Genomic DNA, 20,048 nt, shown 5'->3' with positions numbered 1-20,048 from the left:
TTAGGCTGTCAGGCTGAGTAGCAGGTACCCTCACCTGCCAAGCCAGGTCATTGACCCAGAGAATTATTTCACCTTTTAGAGTACTTTCTTTCTTCCTTACGTTTTGATTGCTTATTCTATATTCTGGCAGGCCCACCTATATAATTACTGCGTTGTCTTTTTTCTCGTAATTCTACATAAAGTCTCAGAAGATACATTTTTTATGACTTACTAATTTATCAAATGGGAAAAAAAGTATGCTCAATGTATATAAATGTATTTATTATTGTTGTAAATGGAAAATACAATGAAATTTGTTTAAAAATATTTTATTAAACTTTGGTTCCATAAATGACTTTTTGTTGTTGTTCTCAGTTATAGAGAATATTTATAAGAATCGTGAACCTGTCAGACAAATGAAAGCTCTTTATTTTATCTCTCCAACACCAAAAGTAAGTATCCCCAGTCTTGAGAGTGAGTTTTTAGACTGTGGTATAGCTCAGTGGTAGAGTGTGTGCTTTTCATGTGCAAGACTCATTGAACCTTGATCTTAAATTTTTCTTAATTGATTAGTGTTTCTGCTCTTGGTTTTTTTTTTTTTTTTTTTTTTTTTTTTTTTTTTTTTTTTTTTTTTTTTTTTTTTTTTTTTTTTTTTTTCGGAGCTGGGGACCGAACCCAGGGCCTTGCGCTTCCTAGGTAAGCTCTCTACCACTGAGCTAAATCCCCAGCCCCTCTGCTCTTGGTTTTTTTGGTTGTTTTTGGTTTTTTTGTTGTTGTTGTTGTTGTTTTGTTTTTTTGTATGTGCACACATGTGCGCAGGTGCCCATGGAGGCCAGAAGAGGGTATTGGATCCCCGGCAACTGGAGTTGAGGCGAGTGTGAGCTGCCCAAAGTGGGTGCCTGGGAACCAAACACAGGTCCTCTGCAAGAGCAGCACAGTTTGTAACTGCTGACCATCTCTCCAGCCTCAGCCCTTGTTTTATTTATAAAAGATTTTCTGTGGTCTAATATTTTATTTGTACTTCTCCCAGTAAGAATGTACAAGGGAAGATTTTTCCTCCTATCTTGTGAAAGCAGAATTTAATGATATAAAAAGATGGTTTCTTTACAGCATTTGAGATTCACATACCTCCTGTTGGCCCTTAATTTTAGAAGAGACAGAAATGTAGATTAAAAAGTCTTTAAAAAAGATTTTAAAAAAATTTTTAAAGAGGGATATTTATTTATTTTATGTGCATGAGTGTTGTCCCTGCGTGCACATATGTGCATTGTGTGCATGCTTGGTGCCCATGCAAGCCGGAAGAGGGCATCATATCCTCTGGGACTGGAGCCACAGGTCTTTGTAAGGGTCCTTCACCCCCATGGTGGGTGCTGCATCCTCTGGATGAACTGTAAGCATCCTTGACCTCTGAGCCCCCTCTCCAGTCTTAATCAATAAGGCTTTTATTTATTTTGGTGATTTTTCTATAGGATGCATGTATATGTATAGATTTAGATGTGTGTGTGTGTACATATAATGTTAAAGAATTTTTTTCAGTTTTTTTCCTGACTTGCTTCTTGAGCCAAACTTCAAGTATAGTATTGAATTCATTTTTTTTCTGTGTAATATCTTCTTTTTTGTTTTTTGAGACAAGTTCTCACTATGTATCCTAGGCTAGCCTGGAATATGTAGTCTAGACTGGCTTTGAACTCAGAATTCTTCTGGTTCAGCCTCTCAAATACTAGGATTACAAGCATGAGCTCTGAGAATGCATTTTTTAACACTTTTTTTTACTCCCACTTTTAACTATTAGATATTAGGAAAGCAAGCAAACAGAAAACAATGCACAAAAAATATATCTGCATATTGACTGCTAGGAACAGAATTTTTTAATGATATTTTATAATTTATCCTTGATATAGTACTTCAAGAAAAAAATCCATGACTGGAAAAAAAATTGTAGCCTAAAAGCACTATGTTTAGTGGAGCATGTGTGGCTCAAACCTTCAATTCTAGCTCTTGGGAGTCAGGAAGAGATGGGTGAGTTTGGGTCCTACCTGGTCTACATAGCAAGTTCTAGACCAGCCAGGCCTATACACTAAGACTGTCCTAGAACAGAAAAGAAAAAGAAAACCAAACCAAAACATAGTACTTTTCACCTAGCAAATTGTGTAAAGGATTGCGGACGTGTGTGTGCACACACATTCTCTAACTCTCTCAGTTATTCTACTATCCATAGCTAATGAAGCAGAATTTGCCATATGCTCTTGTACTGATCATGGAACTATCAGGATAAGAACATGGATTTGCCATTTTCAAGAAACTCTTTTAAATGTTGTGTTTAGAATAAATGGTTAAATTAAGATGATAGGAATAAATCAATTAAGTTCTGAGAATTGATAAAAAGTAGTATAAAAGACCACATGACCATTAAAAATAAGGCTGTGTGAATCTGATGACTCGGGAATTCATTTTTAATGTCCAGTAACAAAAGGATGCACAGCTACATACTCAGTAAGCAGCAGAAAGTTAGAGAAAGCAGTACCTGACTGGGACCCTTGTGTCTGCCCACAACCAACTTCAGTTTTTCTCTTACCTTGAATCAGTTGCCTGCTGGGCCTGCAAGCTTCTGTGAGCGAATGAGGCCTTGGAGTCTTTGGGAGCACTGTGAAGAACCTTATTGTGAGATTGGCTTCCCTAGAGCCTGAGAACAGCATCAGGGCTCCCAGATGAGACTCAGACAGCTTTCAGGGAGGTCAGCTGATGTCAGAGGGGCCTTAGGGCTTTGTGGTTTGCCCTTGGGAAGAGAAACTTTTTTGCCTTTCTACTCTTGTAGAAGTGGCTGATTTAGGATCTTCCCACAGTTAAATCTAAGTCCCACATGACTGATAAAGCATCCAGCCACACTCTTAAGGAAGTCAGGCTGCCAGAGAGAGGAAGTCTGGTGAAACGAAGAAAACATCCTAGAAAAGTAGCACAGCATGGAGAGATGAGCTCACAGAGCTCCTGAAATGCTTCCTAGAGCTCAGGGTGTGATTGCTTGCTAAAACAGCTGATGGAAGGAAAGGTACTCTCTGAAAATTTGAATAACTGAAGGGAGAGAGTAATTAACTTGCTGTCTTCATTTTCAAACAAATTCATTCAAGCGAATGAATATATAATTTTAATGTAATGCTACAAAATGGTAGTTTCTTTACAGAATTTATGATTCGCATAGTGCCTGTTGATCCATAAGTGTAGAGATGGGAATGTACACAAAACAAGACTTATAAAAATGATTTATTTTTGTTTTACGTGCATGTGTGTTTTGCCTGCATGTATGCTTGAGTACTACGCGTGTTCATGGTGCCTGCACATCCAGAAGAGGGCATCAGAGTCCCTGGACCAGGGATAAGGATAGTTGTGGGTAGCCATGTGTGTGCTGGGACCTTACCCAGATCTACTCTTCACCACTAAGCAGTTTCTCCAGCACGCATGATCTTTCTTTTTAAAGTCGTCTGGTATTCTTCCTCCTTGAGACATCTTCCAGACTCTAAGCCTTTTATTGTGGTGTCTCAGCAGTTTTACCTCCTTTTAAACACTTTTTAATACTTCTCCAATGATAAGCCTTGGTAATTTTATTTCCATATAATACTGTCAGTGCCTTGGCTTCTCAATTCCTTCAATAATCTTGTCATCTGTTGTTTGTGTTCTAGACTTCCTTATTGCCAATACTAGCATCTGGGTATCCACATCACCTTCTCACTCGCTCACTCACTTGCTCCCTTGTCATGTTGCCTTAATAGCTATCACTATTTAAAAATCAGGTCATGAGTTAAACTTAGTGAAAGCTTATTTTATTGAAAAAAATATAATCTTAGTTACTTCAAAGCCAGCATATTTAAATCAGTATTTAATAAAATGTGTGTTAACTTCTCACTTCCTTTTAAGTCTGTAGATTGTTTCTTGCGAGATTTTGGAAGTAAATCTGAGAAAAAGTACAAAGCAGCATATATCTACTTCACTGACTGTAAGTGCCTTTCTGAGGTTATTACTGTATTATTTAACAACCTGGTGACTTTAGTTTCTGCCTTCTAGGTTATGTATATGAATACTTTGGAATTTTAATCAAAATTCCAACTGAGGATTATTGTATTATGAGAAAGAAGCCTACAGGAAAATACCATAGAAACGGCCTTTTTGTTTTGCATATTTTATGGGAGAAAAATCCATCATATTTTCCCATTGTCCACATTTCCATAGCAATGCCCAGACAGTTATGTTCTATGTTGTGTTACATAACTATATTTTAATAAGTCTGAAGCCCGTTGTAGTGGTGCACACCTTTAATCCTAGCACTGAAGGGCCAGAGGCAGATGGATCTCTGAGTTTGATCAGATGGATCTCTGTGCTACAGAGCAAGTTCCAGGACAGCCAGGGTTATACAGAGAAACCCCATCCCAGAAAAACAAGGAAAGATGCCCGCCGTTTCCCTCATGTCTCATGTCTTGGGATAGACATCTCCATCCACAGAGTAGCTTGTTTTCCGAAGTCCAGTCACTGTTCTACAGAAAGTTTTCATGCATGTTCCGATGACTGTTCACAATGAGTAAGACTTAGATGGCTTATGCTTTTTCCTCCCTCAGTTTGTCCCGACAGTCTCTTTAACAAGATTAAAGCATCTTGCTCCAAATCAATAAGAAGATGTAAGGAAATAAATATTTCCTTTATTCCACATGAATCTCAGGTACTGGTAATTTTTACTTTAAAAGTTTTGTTTATAATGAATTTTCAGAATTAGTTTTATGAGCTTGTTACTAAAGCATGATCTGAGGGTGTTTTATGCCTAATAAATTTTGTGCCTCATTTACAAGTAAACATTCTCACAATAGATGGAAAAACATGGACAAAAAATTGAAATACGTTAATAATGAGAAGAGGGACTTACATTTCCAATCGTCACCAAAGCCCATGTCTGTTAAGTTCTATCACATCAGATGATGAAATTCAGAGACTTTATCTTCTGTAATCCTTTATGATATTTAGACAAAGTTTAAAATAAATATTGATATCATATAACATAACTGTGAAGTAAAGATGGTGTCTGTTGGTTTTGCTTTTGGCATTAATAGTAATGAAGGTCATAGTAACCGCCAGTAGAGTGTTGACTCTGTTAGATCATTTTCTTGGTTGCTTTACATAAATCTAGTAATTGTGTCTTCAGTAGTACTGTGGCTACTTCTGTTCCCATGTTTTTGTCTGGTCTGGTCTGTTCTGTTCTGTTCTGTTCTGTTCTGTTCTGTTCTGTTCTGTTCTGTTCTGTTCTGTTCTGTTCTGTTCTGTTCTGTTCTGTTCTGTTCTGTTCTAAGACATGGTCTCACTATGTAGCACTGGCTGCCCTGGAACTTACTATGTAGGCCAAGATGGCCTAGAACTCATAGACAGTCACTTACCTCTGCCTTCTGAGTGTTGGAATTAAAGGTATGCAGCACCATGCCTGGCTTCTGTGCCCATTTTAAAGGTTGGCAATCTAAGAGGTTAAATGACTTACCTGAGGTTATGCAGCCAGTGAATACATAGGCTTGCTATCCTCTCTCTTAACTCCTCCATAAGATCTTATAGAGGACTATTTGGAGACGTTTTCAGACTACCAGGTCAATGTTTGGGGAAAGGAACACCCTAGGGAAAGGAATCCTGTATTAAGCTTTACTGTCTGTCACAAAGACTGTGATCCAAGTAGTAAGATTTTAACAATCTATTTAAATTTTCTTGGGGTTGGGGATTTAGCTCAGTGGTAGAGCGCTTGCCTAGCAAGCACAAGGCCCTGGGTTCGGTCCCCAGCTCCGAAAAAAAAAATTTTTTTTTCTTAAAATTCATCCTTCAGTACAATAAATATGTAAGTTTGGTGTGGATGAAAATGGGCTCCTTAAAATCATGTGTGACATAAGCAGTAGTCAGTAAACGCTATGGCCACTTCCAGAGCATTACTTCACAGCAAACAAATATAGCACCTGTCCCAAGTCATTAAAATCCTGTAGCCTCTGTGTTTGCCTGAAGGAATTTCGTAGCAGCATGACTTGAGTTGATGGCTTATGGCAGAAAATGTCTGTAAAGAAGTTCCTTGAGAACGTTTCACGCCAGTCTGTGAAGTAGGATTGTTTAAGGTCCTCTCCGTGTATTTTTTTGTCTTTTTTTTTCCTCCTAATTCAGTTCCTTGAACTACATCTTATGAGAATTTATTTTAAAAAAATTACTATGAGATAGTGTCTGATTCTACTTACTATACTGTCTAAGTAATGCTCAATACCATACCTGGTTTTGCCTAATAAGTTTAATTGATATGGAAAAATTATGGCGAGAATAAAAAATATATTGAAAATTCACGTGAAAGACTACTAAATGCTTTAGCTAGGAAATGTAATCATAATATCTTTTCAGGGCAAGGCATGATGGAGCAGGCCTAAAGTACTAGCACTGGGGAGGCAAAGGCAGTCACACGTGTAAGGCAGCCTGGTCCACAGAGGGAAAGAATAGCAACTAGAGACCGTCTGCTAGATTAAGGCAGCCTTCTCATTTCTGTGAGAGAGATACAGCACAGCCAAAAGTCGCCAAAATTAGAACTAGGTCTATTTGAGGTAGCAGGACAACAGAAGATGTGTAATTAATAGAAAATAGAGAGAATGAAGTAAGAATCCTCATTCATACTGTATTAGCTAAAGTTCAGTCACAGTACTAAGCACATAGGAAACTGAAAGTGTCTTATAGGAACATGGGTAGCAACCCTCCCATTGAACTGGAGTCATTGCTGTATAAAGTGAGGAGAGTATATTTGTTGAGGAGACATGTCCCAGCCAGCCACAAACAAGAGTTTACTAGGAGACTGGGGAAGGGTTTGAAAAATGAATATAATTTTACATGGTAGCAGTTAAGAGGCACATTCTAGGAGGTAAGGATAATCTGAATGCAAAGATGCAGAAGCAGAAATATGTGGGAACAATGGGGGTGTGGGTCACAAGGAGGGTCAGTGGATAAGTAAGGCTTCCTATAAGCTGACTGGGACTGGACTGCAGGGGCTCCGCTCCCTCGGGATAATAGTTACAGATGACCGATCCTCAAGGCTATAAGGAAAAGTAAGATCTTGGAAGTCAATGTGATTGGCTGGGGTTTGATCTTATATCCTCTACATTCTGGGACCTAATGGATATGTAACCAGGAGAAGAAAATATGTTAGAACCACACAGTTCTTTCTTGTTGCTCTTGCCAGTCATTTTTGTTCTGGGGATTTGTCTGTCTTTGGTAGATGTTGGGACTCAAGCTCAGAGGCTTGAATAAGCCAGACAAGCATTCCACCTGAGTTACCCCCTGTCCCACCACACTCCTGTGTACGTGTATGCATGCACGTACACACGTGGCTCTTAGAGCTTCTTGCATGTTCCTCTCCTACTAACATTCCGTCCATGGGTCGGAGGTGAGTTCCCTAGAGCAGTGCTTCTCTGCCTTCTTACTGCTGTGACCTCTAATACAGTTTCTAATACAGTTTCCCCAGCCACAAAATGATGCTCTTCGCCACTTCATAACTATAATTTTGCTGCTGTTATGAGTTGTAAATATCTGAGGCAGGATGGTCTTAGGAGACCCCTGTGAAAGGGTCATTTGACCCTCAAAAGGGTCACAACCTCCAAGTTGAGAACCACTACCACAAGGAGAAATCTTTTAGGTATAGGACAATAACGTTTCTGAACAAATAACCATTTCTTGCTGCAGTGGGATAGTGACTACAAGGTGGCAGTTCATGTGCAGAGTGCTTGTCAGTTGGTAATTAACACAGCAGTTGAGCCTCTGAGAGCAGAGATCCTGGGTTGGGCTGCTGCTATTGGTAGTTGGCTATGTTCTGGGAGAAATGACTTAGTGTAAAAGGAAGAGCAGAGCTTACTCACAACTTGTTACATAACCTGTATTTATTATTTATCCTTTACTACACCCATTCCTTATCTAAGTTGAGAAGGAGTTCTCTTACTATTTTTTTCTTTGAGACAGGGTTTCTCTATGTAGTCTTGGCTGTCCTGGAACTCACTATGTAGACCAGGCTAGACTCAAACTCAGAAATTCACCTGCCTGAGTGTGGGCGGAGTGTGCCAGCACAGCCTGGTTTATTCTCACTATTTTTGAGAACCCCAAACTTAGTTTACTGGGGAACTATCAAGGAACTCCAAACTCCTTCCTGTCCATCTCTCAGATAACACAGTACTACTAGACTGCTAGCCCAGTTATTTGCACATAAGGAAGTGCTTTTGGTAGTTGAGTAGGTGACTATATCTCTGTTCTTTTATTGGATGTTTTTTATTTGCATTTCAAATGTTATCCCCCTTTCCCGGTTTCCCCTCCAGAAACTCTCTATCTCCCCCTGCTTCTATGAGGGTGTTCCCCCAACCCCCACCCACTCTCTCCCACCTCCCCGCCCCAACTTTCCTCTACACTGGGGTATTGAGCCTTGACAAGGCCTCTCCTCCCATTGATGCCCAACAAGGCCATCCTCTGTTACATATGCAGTTGGAGCCATAGATCCATCCCTGTGTACTCTTGGGATGGTGGTTTAGTTCCTGGGAGCTCTGGGGCTTCTGGTTGGTTGATACTGAAGGGGATTGCAAACCCCTTCAGCTTGGGGAAGAAGTATAAAGGTGTCTCCAAGATATATGTATGCACCGTGGGAAGTTTCTGCACTATCTGTACTAGGTTAAGATTCTTTATCTCTCTGCCAAGCATTAGATATTTTAGTTTGACTCCTTCCCATTTCACAGTCCTTCCTCTGTTGCACAGGTTGTAGAACACAGTCAGCTCAGTCTGTGTTTGAAACAAAGTTTGAAGGAGTGAGGCAGACTAAACGGGAGGAAAGAGGTGAAGGGAGACAGATGAGGCCGAGAGATCTGAGGAAGCCGTGGCTTTAGGAGGCAACCTGCAATATTTGTCCTATAATGTCTCAACCGCAGCTGTGTTTTTTAAAATATATTTTTAGAGTCAAGTCTCTAGATTGACAGTGTGACTTTCTCTGGCCTAACTCAGGTTTACACTCTTGATGTACCAGACGCGTTCTATTACTGTTACAGTCCAGACCCTAGCAATGCCGGCAGAAAAGAAGCAGTCATGGAAGCAATGGCTGAGCAGATTGTGACCGTGTGTGCCACTCTGGATGAGAACCCTGGAGTGAGGTATAAGAGGTAAGGCTTGTGTGCTTCCTGCTCGTTCATGGCACGGCTGAAACAGCGCTGAGGCTCTGATTGATTGATTGATTGATTGATTGATTGATTGATTGATTTTTTGTATCGCTTCTCAAAATAGATTTTTCCTTGAATAGTTGCCACACCCTGCCTAAAGAAGATTTAAGGTTTAAGCTTCAGACCACACAGTAACTGGTAGCCTCTGTTACTGAATTTTAGAACTTACGTTTGGTTCCATTTATCTATAGAAAGTTTTTTAAAAGAGGTAAGGTTCAGCTTTTATACCACATACCTTTATTTATTTGTCCCTTTATAAACCCAACATGTAGAAAAGCGCTTTCACTTTATGAAGCAGGTTTATTAGTTTACTCCACATGAACAGTGGCATTTGATCCTCCTGTGAAAAACAGCATCTGCGGTTTCCCAAGCCACGTATCCTCCCTCCCCGTATCCTCCCTGTCACCTCCCAGAACCACCCACTGCTCACTCACCTTTGACTGCAGCTTAGTTTTGCCCCATTTTGAACTGGTGTGGATGGGAGCTTAGGACTGAGTTTGTTTCATAGATTTTTGTCCGTCACTTGGATTTTAATCCTAGCTCTACTACAGGGTGTGTTTAATCTAGTCTTAGAATTCTAAGTCTTAGAATTTATAATTTTAAAATAGGAATGATAGTAATAGTTTTCTCACGGGTTAGAATGAAGAGTTTGCCTATAAATCACGGAGAAGGACACCACTTCGCTCTGCTGCTGCGTGCACTGAGTGTGTCCTTGAGTCCTCCTTGACAGCCTCTTTGTCCAATATTGGCATGTGTCCAGCTGATCGGTGGAACGCTCAACTGCAAACTTATGTACTGCTGTAAGCTGCATCACGCTTGTGTGGGCATTTGAAAATCGGCTGTTGGGGGCTAGCAGGAGGCTCAGCCATAAAGGAGCTCACTGCCAAGGGCTGGATAGTGTCACGGGCTGGATGGATGCTCTTGAGCTTGAGCTGCAAGACCTATGTGCTGAAGAAGAGAAGCGATCGTCATAAGCTGTCCTCTGGCCTCTATACTTGGCACTGCTCCATGCTAGTGTCCACAAATAAATAAATAAATAAAAACACACGTACATCTACTATTAATTATTTTTTTAAAATGTATTTATTTATTATGTATACATCATACAGCTTTCTGTCTGCATGTGTGCCTGCAGGCCAGAAGATGACCCCAGATCTCATTATAGATGGTTGTGAGCCACCATGTGGTTGCTGGGATTTGAACTCAGGACCTCTGGAAGAGCAGTCAGTGCTCTTAACCACTGAGCCATCTCTCCAGCCCCCTCTACTGTTAATTATTAAAGCAACATAATCAATCTCTCTAACTCATATCCCTGGATAGATTTTTTTACCCTGGGAATTAGGAAATGTGTAAATGCTATGCTAATTACAGACTGTACTTAGTGGAGCTGGGTTAAGTGGTTTGCCTCTTGATGGAGTGTAGTGTCCTTTAAGCTTCTACTGTTGATGGTGGGGTATGCTCAGGGAGGCGAGTAAGCCTAAACCAATTTATAATCTAATAGTTTACCTATGGACATGTTTTAAACCACTAAATGAAATTTTTGATGAAATTAAATATTCTATTATTGGTCATTTATTAATATTTATCAATTATTAATATTTTATTGATATAAATAATTATTAATAGCATTGATGGTTTTACTATTAAAATCTTTCATCGTTAATTATTTTATTGTTGGTGATAATTATTGTTATTAAATTAAATTTAAATGAAATTTAAAAGTTCTGGGGCTGAGAGATGGTTCCATTGATACAATACTTGGACAAGCATGAAGATCAGAGTTGCGATCACCAGCAGTCACATAAACCTGGCAGTAATGGTGCACAGGCCTGCAATACCAGCGCCCGGGGGAGGGGGGCAGCCAGTCTGACTGAAAGGGGGAGTTCCACATTCAGTGAGAGACCCTTTCTCAAAGGTACGCGTGTGTGTACATGCACATGTGAACACACACACACACATGCACACGCACACCCCAATGCACAAATTCTACCTGTTCTTTAAGAGTATGCTGTATAGGGGTTGGGGATTTAGCTCAGTGGTAGAGCGCTTGCCTAGCAAGCGCAAGGCCCTGGGTTCGGTCCCCAGCTCCGAAAAAAAGAACCAAAAAAAACAAAAGAAAAAAGAAAAAAAAAAGAGTATGCTGTATAAACTTTTAAGGTAAATTCTCAAATAACATTTTTCTTTTTAAAAACATTTTTTCTGCAAAAAATGTATAAATCACTCTTTATGAGTGTACCTTTATTTTATTTTATTATTTTATTTTATTTGACCTTTTTGGTGTTTTGAGACAGGGATTCTCTCTGTAACCCTCGCTGTCCTGGAACTCACTTTGTAGACCAGGCTGACCTAACTCTCAGAGATCTACCTGCTTCTGCCTCTTAGAATGCTGGGATTAAAGATGGGTGCCATCACCTCTCAGCTAGTGTACATTTATTTTTAAAATATTAAAACTGAAAGATTCTTAAACATTTTAAAAAGCCTCATATTCCTCCTCTTTTCATGTTAATATGCTAGTCAAAAATCATTTCCCAACATTCTTCTTGTAGGTTTATAAAATATACTAATACCACTGATCATGAAGTTACCATTTGAAGTATGATGCTGCCATTTTACTTTTTACTGTAAAATATTTGTTTATTTATGTTTGTGTCTGTGCCTGTATGAATTTATGTGCATCCCATGTGCAGTTACCCCAGAGGCCAGAAGAGGGATGGAGTTACAGGCAGTTGTTATCTGTCTGATATAGGTTCTAGAAACAAAAGCCAGGTCCCCAAAAAAGCAGCAAGCCCTTTAAACCTCTGAGCAGTCCTCCACCTGTGCCTCCCATTTTATAAGACAGAGCATAACTGTGTTGGAAGACTGAGTCAAAGAGAGTATGGGAGGGAATACCACACTGCATGTGGGGGCTGTCAATGTTACGTCTTCATTTGGAAAACAGGTTGGTTCTGTTTAGAAAAGTTGAAAATGCACATATACCCTTTGGCCCAGGATTCTTCTCATCATGTGCAGTGGGCATGGATAGATGGGCAAAGCATATTGGTTTCCATGTTGTTTATAATGTATCGAATTGAGAATGGTTTCCGTGTCCGTCAGGGACTCCCAGGGGACTAAACGTATTGACGGGGGGAGGGTTATGGGAATGGCACCTTGTATGTAATATTTTATTCCCTCCTGCTAACATGTCTGAAGCACATACTGAGGCAGTGGCAATTACATGACATTTGATAACTGAATGTTTCCATGTCCATACATTTTTTATTTTCTAAACCTAAAGTTTCTAGGTCTTATTTTAGAATTTAACTTTATAGTATTGTAAAGTGTGTCCTGAAAGATAATTGTTAAAACATTTGTTCCATTTTTAGTAAACCTCTAGATAATGCCAGTAAGCTTGCACAGCTGGTTGAAAAGAAGCTTGAAGACTACTACAAAATTGATGAGAACGGCCTAATAAAGGTAATTTATAAATGGCACATAACGCCTCTACATAAAGCTTGTAATTCGTTTACAAGTCAAAGCAACCTGTTCGTCCGTTTTCTAGTATTGATTTGGAGACCACAAAGGTGGGCCCACAGTTCTGACTTGAGAGTCCCTAAGTGGAAAGCTTAGACTGATTTGGCAGTGTGGCCTCGGGGAGGCTGGATGCTTTGACGTCAGCCGTGAGTCCACATCTTGGCTCTGCCATTTGATGAATAATTATGCTAATTAAGGCAAATTACAGAACTCTGAACTAAATTTTTATCTCCAGAAAGGAGAAATAATAATGCCTAATTTTAACCTAATGAAAGGATTAAAGAGCTAATGTCTATGAATTCTTCAGAATAACGCCTTCTACTAGGTTAACATGCTATTCCTAGTTCTGCAGGCTTGAGTTGTTTCACAGCTCTGAAATGAATGGGATAATGTATGCCTTGCTTGGTTGGTGTGAGAATTAGGTGAGGTAACATCCAAGCATTTTGTACATGGGAGAGTAATAAATAACAACCTTTGTTACCGTCTTCTGAAAGTAACATAACATAACCAAAGACCCCGGAGTGCCAGCATGGAGCTGTGACCAGAGAGGGAATAGCCTGAGGAAGGAGATGCACAAAGGGCTCAGGGCTGAGACGACGACTCTCAATAGCTACAGAGTAAAGGCCGGACTCTCCTGGTTTACAAGAGGAGGTGGCCAAGGGAACCACTGACTGGCAGTGCTGTGCAGTAGGTGGCTTGAGAGGAGTATACAGAATAGAGTGGCAGCACAGGCTAGAGCTAGTCCTGGAAAGCATCACAGGACGAGGCCCCTGAGCTTCAAGAAGGATGGGAGCATAATGAAGGGAGTTTTGCGAGAATAGCAGGAGTCTGGGGAGAGACATGGAAAGGTAAACTCAGTGTTAAACAACATTTGTTGAAGATGTCAATCTGATGTAGTGCCGCTTACTTGAGGTTAGTAGCTTTGGCTTAGAGTCTAGTGGAAGCTTCTGTTCTGTCAGAAAATTGAGCGGCTTAATAAACACAGTGGGCAGTGAGTAGAGATACTTGTTAGGTCAAGGAATAATAGTACGTATCTCTCCAGTCCTGCACAGTTTCAGTGGGAAAGGGCAAGATAGTCTCTCCCTCTTTTTCCTTTTGATTCTTTCTCCTGGGAAAGCATTCAGCCTTCGGCTGCTTGACACTTTTCTTTTATCCAAGCACTTGGTAAAGGCTGGCCCCTATTTGAAGCCCTTCAAGCTAAGTGCTACCACCATGGTCTTTCGTATCCCCATGGATGTAGTCCTGCCCTTTTGTTTGTGTGTTTCTGCAGACTCTCAGTCATATATATTATGTTACATGGTAATGCATGTAACCTTCACAACAGTCCTACAAGGGAGAGGCTCTGCCATTTTGTGTAATTTTTACCAAGCAAATACTAATGTGTGAGGGGTTGAGAATCTTGGCCAAGGTCATACAGCAAGAAACCAACTGTGGCTGAACTTACCCGATTTGATTCCAAAATATTCTCAGCGGTACCTTACTGTTTTAGCCTTTATTAAGAGAGTCAGTGATTAGCTCAAATGTATTTTGAGAGTCTAACTGATGTAGCTTACCTCTGTCTGCTGTGTGTAAATGAATAGGAAATGTTGTCTGAGTTGTAGTTACCGCGTCTTTGATCAAGAAGCTAAAGAATTAGTTACTTTTAAGAGGGAAGTGTGAACAGAGTTGGTACCACAGACCTGCAATCTCAGTTACTTTGGAAGCTGAGGAGGGAAGATCACAAGTTCAGGGACTGCCTGGGTACAAAGTGAGCTCAAGGCTAGCCTATCTCAAAACCAAAAGTGGAAAGGCTCTCGGACATAGCTTAGTAGTACAGTATCTGCCCAGAGTGAAACCCAGGGTTTGATCCCCACTACCACCACCTCTTCATCCCCAAAAGAATTGTAAACGATTCAAACATTAGCAGTAGAATTCCCCAATAATGTTATTCACGTGAGTTACTCACGGAGTGTTCTGTGTTGTTTTTGAATTAATGTTAACAGGGTTTTATTATAATTTATAATCTAGTCTTTATTAATATGATCTCTACTCTTAAAATAGCATAATAGTTCAAAGTGCAAGCATTGAAATAGAGCTGGTTGGGTTTAAAAACTCCATTCTGCCAGTTAGCAGCTGTGTGTGACCTGGAGAATTACTTAGCCATAAGCTTTAATGGCCTCTTTTGTCACATGGGTATGATAATAGCTGTCTCCAGGAGGGAGGGACTGTAAGAACTATGAGGCAGTGCCTCTCAAATAAATGGCTTTCTTGGCTAGCAAATGTCTAACACAAAGAACTCAAGTACTAGCTATTATCCATAATTTATATCATCCTTCCTATTTGTGGAACTGGATGTACAAGACGATAACTTTGGCCAGGCATGCACCTGTAGGCCCAGCATGTGGGAGGGCTGAGGGTGGCTGGTGAGTCCACGGCCAGCCTGGGCTACATACATAGTAAACACCCTATCCTAGAAAAACAAGAAAAGAAAGAACAAATATTTAGGGAAAGCCAAATGTCAATTCTTCAAAGAAAAATTGGGACTATTATATTGTATTTAGCCTCTTAACCTAATTATGAAAATGTTAATTGTGTAGTCTTGTTTTTCCCTACTATGCCACTCATAGGCAGTTAACCATTTGTTTTGTTTTATTGTATGTTTTTGTTTTATTGTGTTTTTGTTGAGGGAAAGGATTACTTTCTAAGATTAAAAATGTGTTCACATAAACGTACTGAAATTTCTTAAGATAATTTTATCTTGTTATTCTAGGGTAAAACTCAGTCCCAGCTCTTAATAATTGACCGTGGCTTTGACCCTGTGTCCACTGTCCTGCATGAACTGACCTTTCAGGCAATGGCATATGATCTACTACCAATTGAGAAAGATACATACAAGCAAGTATAAACTGAAGGCTTATAGAGGGCGTGCCAACAGACCTGTCATGGCCGACAATGGGGCAGAATCTGGAGGACCTGGAACCTGCTTATCAGAGACCTTCCCTCTCTCTCACTCCCGTAACTGTAACCCTGACACAAGGTTCTTTGTGAGCTAACAGGCAGCTTGCCTCAGAGCTTTTAAGTGGACTGGCTTCCTTAGCTATCCTATGAGAGCAGTGCATTTAAACAAGTGGAATTCAGACATTTTACTTACCCTTAGAGTAAACCAAGCCCATTATTATATTTCATATATGTTATATTCAAAACAATTAGGCCGGGTTTATTCTAAATCATATACCCAAAAATTATACATGTAACCCTTAAATAGGGATAATACTTTTAAAGTGAGCGCAAATAACCGAAGTCAGCAACTTTTCTTAAGAAACTGCTTTACTTAGTGTTGCATGGTTTACACACACACACACACACACACACACACACACACACACACACACACACTCGCTCATACACACATACTCACAGACACACAGACACATACACACAGACACACACAGACACACACACACTCAGACACACACACACACTCAGACACACACACACACAGACAGACACACACACACACACACAAACACACACACATTGTGCTTTTTGACGTCATGATCTCTAAGTCCAAATAGTGTTTTTCTGGCCAAGACTTGCTCGCTGAAGCCAGGCATAGCTCACACCTGCAGTTTCAGTGTTTGGGAGCCTGAGTGGAAGGATCAGGAGTTTGTCGCTGGCCCGGGCCACAGAGCAGGTTTTAAGGCAGGCAGGCAGACTCACTGCTCGACAGCAGCGGTGACAGTGAGCATTAGCTTTAGGGAATTCTGTCGATGTTAGTTTGTGGAGCTCGTTCAGCGACTCAGATCTGTCATTCCAGCTGTTTGGGAGGTTTAGGCAGGAGGATCATGTGTTCAAGGCCGGCCTGGGCCATTTGGTAAGATTCCCAACTTTGAAAAAAAAATTAAATAAATGAATAAAAAGACTTGGTTGTATAGCACTTGCCTGGCATGTATGAGGCCCTACAATAAATCCATTGTACAGAAAAATAACCTAATTAGTTAGTTGATTAGTAGTAGTTTTATTAAACAGGTACTTTGGCATTTTTTCTTAATTTTTGTATTTTCTATTGTGTTTTTGCTTCCATCCCAGTTAAATCCTGCTCTCTTATTTATTTATTTATTTATTTATTTATTTATTTATTTATTTTGAGTTCTTTTGTATTGCTTGTATGTTAGGAAATAAGCAGAGGCATTTTTCTATTATGAAAATTGTTTTTCTGCAGTTCATTTGGAGTTTTGAGAAGTGTTTTCCACACCCTTGTTATCCTTTAGGTGTGCAGGACGCTCAGTGGGTTTAGAAAAGAATCTGATATCAGACAATGGAGAATTTTGCTCTAGACTGGATAGAAATTTTGGACAGTACTCAACCTAGTAGTAAAGTGTGTTCTTCCCAGGGTGCTGGCAAACAAAGGGAGATGGAATCACTTAAGAGTAAGGAAGGGAGTTAGTGGGGTTTTTAAAAAGACTTATTCATTTATTATATATAAGTACACTGTAGCTGTCTTCAGACACACCGGAAGAGGGCATCAGATTCTATTACATATGGTTGTGAGCCACCATGTGGTTGCTGGGAATTGAACTCAGGACCTCTGGAAGAGCAGTCAGTGCTCTTAGTCACTGAGCCATTTCTCTTGCCTGGGAGTTAATGTTTTAAAAGACAGTTTTACCTTCTTTCACTGAATCACAAAAAATTCAGAAAGAAGACTGATGTGGGAATATAAACTCCCTCTGCTCCATCAGTTTTTACATAGGAAATGATTTCTTATTAAAAATAGAAATATTGTGTTAGTTTGCTCTGTGTGTGTGTGTGTGTGTGCGTGCGTGCGTGCGTGCGTGCGTGCGTGTGTGCGTGCGTGCGTGTGTGCACGCATGTCTCTCCATGTATGTGGAGTTCTGAGGACAGTCTTGTGGAATGAGTTCCCTCCTTTCCCATAGGATCCAGTAGTCAAACTCAGAAACTCAGGCTGTCAGCCTTCTGTTTTGAGAGCTTTAATCCCCTGAGCCAACCCTGAATACCTTCTCTACCCTCTTTTACTAAATCCAAAGGTCTGATTCATGGTCCTTCTTAATCCCTACTTCTTAGGGTTGGAATGTCCTAGTGTTTAGTTTGGTGCTTTCGTTTGCGTACTTTGAGAAGCACACTTAGTCTCGAGGTTTGTCTGTCCTTGTGTATTCTGAACCTCAACCTCATCAGGTCCCTAGAGAATGTCTCCATCTGAAACGCCTGGTGAGCATCTTAAACCTGTGTGTCTACACCTCAGTTGCTGGTACCTTCAAAGTACACAACCAGTGCTCCCCAGAGTAAATGCGACTCCCATCTCATAGTTACCTAGGCTAAAATTTCAGCCATGGACAATCAAGTTCCGAAAACACTCAACTGAGTAGTAACTATTCATGGCCACATTTCAAAGACCCACCAGTTTTTCAGCTGGCTCATGAGAGCAGCCTTAGCCTCGAGTTCTTGACACTGCCCAGACTGACCTCCAACTCGGTCTTCTACAGACTTCTAACTGATCTCTGAGAGTCTGCTTCTGTCTCTGCCCCCCCCCCCACCACCACCCTTTCAGTCTTTCCCCAGCCCAGGGGAGAAAGAAATCTACCTCATTTCACTCAGAACCTTTAAAGGGTTTTCCATTTTCCTCAGAGAAAAAGGCAAAGTGGATGCAGTAGCCCCTAAGCCGAACATCACCTGTGTTCCCTCCCACCCCGATTGTAGTTTAATTCTATTGCCTGTTATTTACCTGTGTTCACACACTGTGGCGGGAGTCACATCCCTGCTAACCTCACTGTGTAGCCCTGTCTGGTGTGGACTTTATTATGTAGATCAGGCTGGCTTTGAACCATCTGCCTCTGCCTCCCAAGGGCTGGGAGTGTTGCCCCTGTGCTCCTGGTTTGCTTGTAAGCCACTTGAACAGCAAAGGTATTATGTAAGCACATATTGGTATTCTGCATGACAAAGGGCTTCCGTCCTTAGGGCAGCCTTGTAATTAAACACAGCCATTTTATCTTTGGGTATCTACATGTATTGTTGATAGTTCAGAACTAAGGAAACACTGTGTGGTCTCTAATATTGCCTCAGGAAATTAACATTCCCAAGAACAGCTGAGTCTTCCCTACCTCCAAAATGGATTAAAAGAAAAGTAATTACATTAAGGAAGTCAGTCAAAAAGCCCAGTGTATGGGTTCAATGAACCTCTTGCATTGCTGCGGACGCCAGCAGAACTTGTTAAAGCTGCCATAACGTTTTTAGTTTTTCTCATTTCTTCCTATTCTGTAAAGGGTGTGATTATAGGGTTGGGTAGGAGTAAAGCAGCAGATGGTGTGTGTTGTTTGTGAGTCAAACACTTTGAACAGCCTAGCTGGAGTGGCAGTCCTTGTCTTACAGATGTTTGATGTCTGAGCTCAGTTGTTAGCATGTCAGTCATCTCAGTCGATTACAGACACAACCACTTGTGCATTCAGTGCTGCTGGCGGTGGTGAATTAGTCTCCACAGTCTTTGCTATGTGGGCGGGTGTGTGGTGTAATTCAGGCTGCCCTGAACACTGTAATCAAGATAACCTTGACTCTAGTCCTTCTAACCTCTGCCTTCTAGCGCCATTGTACCTAGCTACTTTTATTCTTAAAACTGACTGTAGGTTGCTGAAGTTTTGCTTTGCAAGGTGACATTCTGCCAAGACTATAAACCTAGCATTTGAGAGGAAAGCGGTGTTACACTTCTGAGTTTTCTGCCCTGGGGTTTGAGCCTAGGTAGCAGGCCGAGTCTGTACTTCAGTTTGTTTTTCAGAATTGAAGTTTGGAAAAATGTTTCTTCTGCTTTCTGAGGTAGAGAATCCACATGTTCTTCTGTTTATCATAGATATAAAACAGATGGGAAAGAGAAGGAGGCAGTTCTTGAAGAAGATGATGACCTGTGGGTGCGGGTTCGGCACCGGCACATCGCGGTTGTTTTGGAGTATGTGAGCCTGTTCTAACTTTGTTCTGTAGTTTTTAGGAACTAAATTATACTAAAGTCTATTTTACACCTTACAATAGTTTTGTGAAGAACTAACTTAGACATTTTTCTGACAATCTGACAGGGAAATTCCAAAGCTTATGAAGGAAATTTCATCAACAAAGAAAGCTACAGAGGGGAAGGTAAGAGTCCTTCCAGGTGATGGAAAGGTACATTTTCATTTTTAGAGACAAAGCCCCTTGTACCTGCCCTCAGGTGAGTTTGCTACGTACCTGAGGGTGACCCTGAGCAGGAGCCCCTGCCTCCACCTCTGCAGTACACGGACACAGGTCATTTTATCCTCGTGTGTGTGTGCGCGTGTGTGTGTGCATGTGCGTGTGTGTGCGCGTGTGTGTGCG

At 40.7% G+C, this 20,048-nt stretch overlaps 1 protein-coding gene and 1 long non-coding RNA gene across 4 annotated transcripts in view; one reads left to right on the top strand and one right to left on the bottom strand.

The window, feature by feature from the left end:
• The window catches only part of Stxbp3 (syntaxin binding protein 3), a 43,385-nt gene that overhangs the window by 10,972 nt on the left and 12,365 nt on the right, over positions 1 to 20,048 (top strand). For 2 of the 3 annotated variants that reach the window (XR_015658015.1, NM_053637.2), the window contains 8 exon segments: positions 355 to 431; positions 3,889 to 3,967; positions 4,584 to 4,684; positions 8,998 to 9,152; positions 12,572 to 12,662; positions 15,469 to 15,593; positions 19,555 to 19,650; positions 19,775 to 19,832. Coding sequence is in view for 2 of the 3 variants with exons in the window: in NM_053637.2 (NP_446089.1) it covers positions 355 to 431; positions 3,889 to 3,967; positions 4,584 to 4,684; positions 8,998 to 9,152; positions 12,572 to 12,662; positions 15,469 to 15,593; positions 19,555 to 19,650; positions 19,775 to 19,832 (782 nt within the window). In the remaining variant the exon portion in view is untranslated. 3 annotated transcript variants of the gene reach the window in all.
• Positions 5,780 to 11,299, bottom strand: LOC147996490 (uncharacterized). Its single transcript, XR_015676787.1, has 2 exons — positions 11,191 to 11,299; positions 5,780 to 10,449 (listed from the first exon to the last, which is right to left on the bottom strand). It is a non-coding gene; the product is annotated as an uncharacterized LOC147996490 (long non-coding RNA).

This window comes from Rattus norvegicus, chromosome 2 (genome assembly GCF_021556685.1).
Source record: "Rattus norvegicus strain SHRSP/BbbUtx chromosome 2, alternate assembly SHRSP_T2T, whole genome shotgun sequence".
In the NCBI taxonomy this organism is placed as follows: domain Eukaryota; kingdom Metazoa; phylum Chordata; class Mammalia; order Rodentia; family Muridae; genus Rattus; species Rattus norvegicus.
Note: the sequence above shows the minus strand (reverse complement) of the source record. Positions and strands in the feature narration are given on the sequence as shown.